We start from the raw sequence: 9,283 nt of genomic DNA on the forward strand, positions 1-9,283 counted from the left end.
ACAAAGTTCCAGTATATGGATTATTTTTCAAGAGGAAAAAGTATACAAGTATAACAGCAGCAGTTGTGGTAGTAATTAGTGCAGCATAGGTTGCTGAACATCAGGGTAAGAGAATTACCAGAAACACAAGGATATGAAAGAGTAGCTTAAACATTTTTAAGTAGTGAGCTGTTAGCAATTAAGGGTCTCATGAAGAGACATTTCACTTACTGTTAGTGCAGAAGTTTGCCATAAAGAACCAACTATAATCCCAAGATGAACAAAACTTTAAAGTTGTAACAGGATGATCCTTCTCTAAGGTTTAAATATCTGTAAAATGATTGAAATATTATAAATCTCTATCCTCTTAGTCTCAATGAGTTATTTTAAAGCCTAAAACAATATCTTGCATTACAAGGAGAAAAAGAGGGGGGAAAACTCAAAGAACTGCAGTTCCTAGAAATTTGAAACAAAAAACAAATGCAAGTTCCAATTGCTGGAAAATCTCTGCACATCTGGCAGCATCTACAGAGAAAGCAGTTAATGTTTCCGGTCCAGTGACTCTTCAGAACAAACATTATTTCAATGCACAAAGAAAAGTTCTTTTTGTTTTTGAAAGCCGCCTTTTGTGAATATGTGCAATCACTGTACAAGGACTTTAAGAACTCAGAGCAACATTGTGATGCCTGCTCCACTGAGCATAAATCACCCAGTTTGGGTGGAGTTAAAGTGAAGAGAAACACTGGGACAACTGGGCAAAAGTCTAAAATCTAGTCATGTGATTATTACAATCACTTGCAGAGAAACAAGTGGATCAGTCTTCAGTGATTACAGCAAAATTGGAGCCTGGTATTTCTGAATACCATGTTTTGTGTAATCGGTATGTAATCAGTTTTGTAGGAAACTCTAACTTGAAGACTGATCTTGACTCTATTCTTCTCAATCAGCCTATCGTGAACACTCATTTCAGTAAATTAGAAAGATGTTGACTGCTTTGAGCTGAAATTATTAAAGTAAAACATGGCTTATCAAGCTGATCTCTCGCTGATCTGACTTGTCCAGTATCACTGGCTATGAACTTACTTTAAATCAGCCCTTCTTTATTCTTTATCTTATGACTGTTAGGGGACAAAATACATAAGGAATGGAATGATGCAAGATGGTATAGGAGATGGAGAATAGCAGAGGGATAATGATTTATTGCTGCATGTACCTTATTTATTACAGTGAAAAGTTTTTATTGCATGCAAGCACAGGCAGGTCATACCTTATTATCTGTACAGCCTTGTGTTTAGTCAGAATGAGGCATACAAGGTTAAGGCTGCATAGGAAGTGCACAAAAGCAAGATCAATATTAGATTTGAAGTTGTTGAGGCCCATTCATCAGTCTAATAATGGTAGGGAAGAACCTGTTCTTACCCTGTTTGGAACATGTGTTCTAGCTTCTGCGTGACAAGAGGTCCTTGATATTGGCAGTCTTTCTGTGGCAATGAAAAATGTAGATGGAGTCCATGGATAACAGGTTGGTTTGCGTGAGGGTCTGGGCTATGTACACAAGTTTTTATGTAATTTCTTATGGTCCTGGTTATGCAGTTGCTGTACCAAGCTGTTGTGTATCCAAAACACTTTCTATGGTGTAAAAGCTGGTGAGGGTCCTCTATGGCCATGCTGAATTTCCTAAGCCCCCTAAGGAAGAGGCATTGTTGTGACACCTTCTCCGTTGCATCTACATGAGAGATACAGGACAGAATTTTGGTTGTAACTCAGGAATTTTAAGTTTTCGATGCCTTCCACTCCAACTCCATTACTAGCATCGTCATCCTCCTTTTATTTCTGAAGTCCATGATTAGTTCTTTAGTTTTGCTGACATTGAGCGAGCGATTTATGTTTGCCCCACGACACAAGCATTCTGTCTCTCCCCTGTATTCTGAATTTGTTTCTTGTCTACATCTGTGTTGTCTGCAAACTTTTTATTTTGTAGATTGAGTTTGTATGAAAATTGGCCACAGTAGTGAGTGTATAGGGAGTACAGCAGGAAGCTAAGTATGCATCCAGTGGTGTGGGGTGCCAGTGTTATTGTGGAAGAGTTAATCTGTCATCTTGGATCAGGAAGCTGAGGATCCAGTTGTAGGCCTTGGAAGCTTTGAGATTAGTTTGGGATTGTAGTGTTGAAGGCAGAGCTGTAGTTAAGTGGGAGCCTAATGTAGGTATCCTTCTTATCCTGATATTCCAGGGATGAGTGAAAAGGCTAGAGAAACTGCATCTGCTATGGATCTGTTCTACTGGTAGGCAAATTACGAGGGTTCGAGGCAGGCTGAAGGGATGAAAACAATGGGATGTGGATGACCTGAGTGCAGAATTGGTTAAGTACACAATTTAATATCTTCCTAGTGAACAAAGGGAATTCTGCTTTTAATCACTGAAAGACTGCAAGTCTATCTGATCTATCCATTTACACTGGCTTTTTTTTTAAAGCCAGAGGATACTGTCAGCAAATAGTGCTGAATGATATGCTACAAGTTGCACTTTAGTGATTTTATTATATTTGATTCCCAAAATATCAACCGATCCTAATCTAGTGAACAAAGAATTCAGTTTTCATAGTTTTACTAAATCAGTAGTCCTGTTTAAGGTTTATAGTGGACTACGTTGTTCATTCTGCATGATGGCAGAACTGTTGGTGTTTGCTATCTCTTCTGTGAAACTGAACATCCAGATTTTTCAATGTAATTTGAAGAGATCTAGGTATTGCTGAACCGAATCCCTACTCTTCCACAAAGTGTACTGTTGCATTCCCTGCAGATTGAAATTGAGCTGTTGTTAACTTGCTCTTCAAAGCTTTTTTAGAGAATAACATTTTGGTTCTACATTGAATGAAAGTACTGTTACTTCAAACTACAAAAACACTTGTGGGATAAAAGATCCTTTTCTGCTGTTTAAAGTTGCATTGGTTGAAAATTTTTAGCTTGATATTTCATCAATGTACATATGCCCTCATGTCCCACTGCTGTAAAAGAGAAAACTAGCTCGTAACTTCCTGGTTTGGTATCAGAATTCCTGCATGTGATTTTTACACTTGCTTTAGATGTTTGACATCATTAAATTTGGAGGTTAGTGGATGACATCAAAATGAAATTAATGCTGAGTCACAGACCTCCCTAAATTTTTTTTTTGTGGACCAGTTTTCCAGCTCTGGTGAGCATGCTCATTTTCGATGCTAGAAACACCTTTTTTATAGTTGCAGTATGCCAAAGATGAGGCAATAGAAAAATTGTTTAAAATTCACTATTGCTTCAGTAGTTTGCAGTCATTGCTAGCATTATTAAAATCTACTGGAGGTGTGCATTCAAAGCTGACTTTGAAATTGAGCATCTAGACTTTGATTTTGAGTGTTTATTGGTGTAAAATAACATTGAACTGGATGAGTTTTTGTGCAGCTCTTTACATTATACTTTGTAAATCCTTTTAAGGATTTACAGCTTTCAAGAGCATCTTGAATTACATTATTTGGATGTCAGGATACAACTGAGTTGTATAAATGAACTCTTGTTAGGATATCTGTATTAGAGCTAGTTTGTCTCCATGTTTTTAAACCAAATCCACTTGTCTATATTTACGATTGACAACATACAGAAGGTTTAAAAGTATTTTGGCTGCTAAAATAGTCTCTGGTGACTTGACTGGCATATGTTCTCCAATTCTTTTATCAAACAGCACATACCTATTATGTCCAAGATTGCTATTACAATTTTATGGAAGCTTACAGTTGTATCATGGCATTTTAATGCCACTTGCAGTTTCTTTTTTGCAGAGATAATCTATATAATGTGAAATATAGGTTTGTAGGGAACAATGTTACTTAACACAGTAAGGATTATTTTTCAGTCTCAAAAGTAGTTGAGTGCTTCTAATAACTTATTCAATTGTCAGTGCCAGTACTGATAAATTTTTCAAAGGTCATTCCATTGCAAATCTGAAAAGTAATTTTTTTTAAAATAGGGAGGTTAAGGATAGTACTCCATTAAGCAGTTTGTAATGTTCATGGCTGGGAGAGTTAAAACCCAGCATACCCTAAAGTTGACTGGGAGGAAAGTAAGCTAGCTAGGAAATTTTTGTTTTTAATTCAGTTTTTAAAAGTGGGAATTAGCTGAAATGATGACCCCTTTTTTGAGGTGGAGAAAAGAATGAAAATGATTTGTTTGGAATTGAGACCGATGGCAAAAGGAATGCTCTCCGGATTGAAGGAAATCTGGCAAATTGGAACCACAGTTGGCTGACTGGCACAAACCAGTTCAGGAAAAAAAACACAAACTAACTAGAAATCCATGTCCAGCAGGGCTGCACAAGAGGCAGTATTTGAGGGCTTTCCTATTTTATTTTTAAACCTATATAAGCAATTTAGCATTTGAATGTAGACTAGTTGACCAGAAATTTCAGATAGCACCTCACCAGTTTTCATACCAAGTAGGGAGGAGAGTTGCCTGAGATTACAGTTGACTGTAGGCAGGCTGGTCAAATCAGCTGATTAGTGGTAAATGGAATTCAGAGTGCAGTGATTCATGTGGGAAAGTCAAACAAGAATCAGAGGGAACTTGGTCTGCATGTACATTGGTCCTTTAAGGTTTTGGGATAAGTGGATAAAGTGATGAGCTATATAAATTTTTAATTAGCTGAGGTGTAGTTTAGGAGCAGGAATGTTATGCTGGAACTGTACAAAACATTGGTTAGGTTACAGCTAAAATACTATGGTTCTGCAATCCACCTTAGAGAAAGGGGTGTGTACTGGAGAGGGTACAAAAAATCTTTGCAAGGCTATCTGAGCAGGAGAGTTTGTTATGAAGAGATTTTGACAGACTGGAGTTATTCCTTAAGCAGATGAGTTTTTTCTTTTTTGGAGACTTGATTGAAGATCAATAAAATTGAGGGACATAGGATGCATAGAAATATTTCCCCATGATGGAGCAGTCCATGACTGGGGCATAAACTTTAAGGGCAGGCAATTTAAAGGTGACTAGGAAATTATTTCCCTCAAATGGTGAATCGAGATCTTGTTGCATATAAAGTGTAGTAGAGGCAGCAACCCTCAAATGCAAGTATTTGTGTCACTTGGGATGCCAAGGCATACAAGGTTATGAGCTAAGCACTGGTAAAGGTGAATAGAATAGCTTTTCACTTGTGGACATATTGGGCCTCAGGCCCTTTTTTCTTGTGCTGTGGTCTTCTGACTAAATATTAGCAAGGAAAAATATTAAATTTAACAAATCTAATGGTAATAGTTGCCATCATGGCCTACATCCTAAGAGGTAGCAATAGCTACAAGGATTGTGGATACATTGATCAGGATTTTCCAATGTTCCCTATATTCTAGAACCGTCCTAGACCGTTAGAAGTTGGCAAATGTAATGCTGCTTTTAAAGAAGGGAAGGAGCAAAACTACATCAGTTGGCCTGACAGGAGTCTTGTGGAAATAGAGGTCTTAATTTTCTAAATAGTGTTATGTTGATAAAGTTGTCAACATTGCATGAAAAATACATGGCATCTGAGGATTTTTTTTATTCTAGCGTGGGATTCTTTTTGGTGTTACTGGCAATACCAGAACTTGTTCCTTATTCAGAATTAGCCTATAGCATTGTTTGCCAGAAAGTAATATTGGCTGGGTCAGTGAATTTAAGGCTAAGGAAGACTAGATAGTCAAGGAACTCCTCAGCTACAGGAGGCTGAAAGACTAAGACCACTAGTGCATCTCCCATGATTATTACATAGTAGACCAGACTCTAAACCCATTCCTCCTAAATCTTGTTTTTTGTATAGTTATTAACATGTATGTAAAGTTAATAGTCAGATGGAGTTAAATGGAAAGTAAAAACACTTGGTGCCTTCCACATCTCAATTCTTCAGATCTTGTTCATTTCTTTTTGCTTGTGTACAGTGCAAATAAAGTTTATTCTCCAGATATGCAAACCTCATTGAGAGAAATGACCTGTTAGTCTGTTTGAGCTGTTCACCTATTGGGAATGGTGAGATGGACGCTTGACTGTTTTTTTTAATCATTTCATTTGAAATAGATGTCAGACTGTGGAGGACTGCCACAAGTTGTTCAGGTATGTTTGAAACCTGCCATGTAAAATCTATACGCATTAAGTATACTTAAGAAAATAAAATTTATTAAATATCTTGCCATAGCCTTAACCCCACTAGCTTTTGTTCCAGCCCCACAAACTTCTAACATTGTAATTTGTCTGTTTCTTGCCTCTTGACTAACCCTGACTTCTAATCGCGCTACTGTTGGAAGTTATGTATTCAGTTAGCTGTGTCCTGAACTCTGAAATTTTGTCTTTCAATCTTTTCTACCTATCTACTTTCCTTTCCTCCTAATTCTTAAAACGTATCTCATTCACCAAGATTTTAGTCATCTACCTAAGGTTATGATTCACAAAAGCATTGTGAATTGCTTTTGAGACAATTAATATCCCATAGATATTAATTCTAATTTGCCCTCCCACTGGGACTTTGTCCAAATGGCTTTGTCTCCATAAATATCTAGAGGAAGAGATTTTGGGTAGATTAGAGCAGCGTTCTCTGAACATTCTTGTACTTGTACCCACCTTCCAAATGGAACGCAGTCTGGAAAAACTTGCTCCCACTCTCCCACACGTTCTCTTGTTGTTTCTTGTGCTCATGAGCTCAGTGGATAAAATGGAATATGAGTAACATTGAGTTTTCACTCCTGGTGTTTTCTTGCAGCCAGCAAAGCTTACAGAGGCTTTTAAGTACTTCGTGCAAGGAATGGGCTACAGTAAGTAGAAATAATTTTACCATCGTAAACTTGGTACAACATTAACAGAAGATATCATTGTTTCTGGTTTACAACATATTTGTTCTTGCCCCCATTCTTTAACCTGTAGTGCCTGCAGCCAGCATGACCCGTCTTATGAGATCCCGTTCAGCGTCCGGATCCAGTGTGGTCTCCCAAGATGGCAATAGGAGTCGTGCTCACACCGGGGAGGCATCGAAGCTTCATAGCCACCCAACTCTGGGCTTGAACCAGAATGCAAATGCCAACACTAATGTGGGAGGTGTTGATAACTCTGGCCCTCAATCAGCTGAAATTTCATGTTGAGAACCTAATTTTTTTTCTTGGGATGGAGCAGAGAAAAACAAAAGTGTAAATTGCTCTCTTTAAGGTAGTGACGTAATGTGAATGGCCCCTTGTTTAATGAAAACCTTTACCATATCAGGATTAAAAAAAAATGCGCAAATGAAAACTTGCCTTCTTTTGTGCTTGTTTTCCTAGAAATTGTCATAATTTAGAGTCCATGCAAAAGTTGACAGTAAAACAAATTCTGTTCTTTTGCACCTTTTTTCAGGGAGCAGTAGGCCTAACAACCTTTTTTGAAAGTGCTTCCCATGAGTCATATGAAGCTAGAGTTGAATGTTAAGATGTACATAGTTTGAATAATCTTAAGAAATAAAAATCTTGTTAGTTTCTGTAACTTGTCAAATTTCAATTTGTTGTTTTCCCTCCTTGTTGTTACCTTCCCTTTAATCCAGAAGCATATATATTGCTATTTTTAAAAAAAATCAGTAAGTATGTAGATTGATATTGCTGCTTTTTTCTATTTTCCATAAATTTGAATAGGCAAGTAAGGTTTGGTCCTTTTTCAAAATATTGAGCTAAAGTGCTTAGCACTTCATTTTTCCTGGTTATATAATCTAATTATTCTAAAATTTGCATTTATACTGTACTAGAGAAATTTGTATGTTTAAATTTCTTCAAAGTTTTTTCTTTGAAGTGGCATTGTAATTTTTAACAGTCTATTTGTGCTTTTTGGAATGAACTGTATTCAGAAGTGTCTAATGCAAGCTACATCTAAATATTTTCCTTGCAATTGATGACAAAGGTGTAAGTCTCAGAATTTTGTTCTTAAACAGGAATATTTGTTCAGGGCATTCATCCTCTCTGCACTGTCCTAAATTTGTGCAGTAGCAATTATGAATTTTGTCTGATGAAAATGTGTAACCTCATCAGCATGTAACATCACTTCTGAGTCCTACGAATGTATGTTCTTTCACCACTCCTGTGTAGGTGTGATCTTCAAGCATAACTGAAGGTACAAATGGCACCGAAGTGTGAAGATCAGAAATAGGTTGTTTAGCTGTTAAACTGTTAAGTAGTTTCTGTGCTTGTGCTCCATACTAGTCTCTTCCCATCTTTATCATGCCCTCATCTACTACCTTGCATTTAGAAACTCTTTAGCAAAATTTGTAATTGGAGGCTACTAATTTAAGCATTGGCCCTGTTTAAAGGTGTATTCTTTAAAATATAAAATTTTGCTTTACCCTCAGATTTTAGACACTAGATAGCATCTGCAAACAAGGTAGCGATAGTAAAATTGCTGCCCCAGTGTGATTCCTTTATTGTGGTGCTCTGAATGGCAATCCATATTAAACATTTTTTTATTTTTACATTACAAAAGCTTGTTTGGCACATTTCTGTTGCTATTAAAACTGGATTGGTCCTTCTTGCCTTAAGATTGCTTCCAACTAGAAACATGGTCATGGTAATGCTCACTGAAGCTAAAAGTAATGAAGCATTTGCTAAAAACTTGAGTGCTAATATCTCCCTTTTTTGGGAAGACTAAGGATGTGCTGGATCTGCTAATCCAGTTTTGACTCCCAGGAAATTGGGCCCTTTCTGTTTCCAGAAACAGGAGCAATAAAATGACTAAAAAGCGCATAAGTGCAGATTTTTTTGCTTCTTGGGTTGATTGTTGAAGGATGTTGTTCTTGACGTGGTTTAAACTAATCTTGGAAAGATGAGGGGGAAATACTGCTCAGCCATGGTCTGTTTTGGGGTTATGTTAATGTTCAGGGGCTAGGTGTTTGCAACCTAATATTGACCAAAAATTTTCCTAAGATTCCTATTACTATCTGTAGATCCACCTTAAATCCACAAGTCTTAATATTGGCTGTGACCTTTTTTTTCTTGGATCCTGCAGATGATACTATAGTAGTTGAAATCCATTTGGAAACTTGACAGTGACATGCATATTTGTATTTATTTTGAAAATAAATTTTCAAAACCTAAACTTTGTTCTGGAACAACTGTTTGCTTTGCATTTTGTGTTCAATTTTATTCCTGATTTTAAGTGGAATTTAATATGTAAACACCAACTTGCAACTGACTGCCTGTCTTCTGTGATTACATTACATCTTGGTGCCCCTTGGAGTGGGAGCATAGTGACCTGTAGTATGATTTGAGGCTTCCTATAACTGGTAAAGACACTGTCAATGCACCCAGTAT

General features: G+C 37.0%; 1 protein-coding gene across 5 annotated transcripts in view; it reads left to right on the forward strand.

The window, feature by feature from the left end:
• The window catches only part of LOC140476961 (protein NDRG1-like), a 71,092-nt gene extending 62,024 nt beyond the window's left edge, over nucleotides 1–9,068 (forward strand). For all 5 annotated transcript variants that reach the window (XM_072569987.1, XM_072569990.1, XM_072569992.1 and 2 more), the window contains 3 exons: nucleotides 6,045–6,080; nucleotides 6,724–6,775; nucleotides 6,885–9,068. In XM_072569987.1, coding sequence (XP_072426088.1) covers nucleotides 6,045–6,080; nucleotides 6,724–6,775; nucleotides 6,885–7,099 — 303 coding nt within the window. In that variant the 3' untranslated portion in view covers nucleotides 7,100–9,068. The remainder of the gene's footprint in view (nucleotides 1–6,044; nucleotides 6,081–6,723; nucleotides 6,776–6,884) is intronic.
• The last annotated feature ends 215 nt before the right edge of the window (nucleotides 9,069–9,283 follow it).

This window comes from Chiloscyllium punctatum, chromosome 5, assembly GCF_047496795.1.
Source record: "Chiloscyllium punctatum isolate Juve2018m chromosome 5, sChiPun1.3, whole genome shotgun sequence".
NCBI classification, from domain to species: Eukaryota; Metazoa; Chordata; class Chondrichthyes; order Orectolobiformes; family Hemiscylliidae; genus Chiloscyllium; species Chiloscyllium punctatum.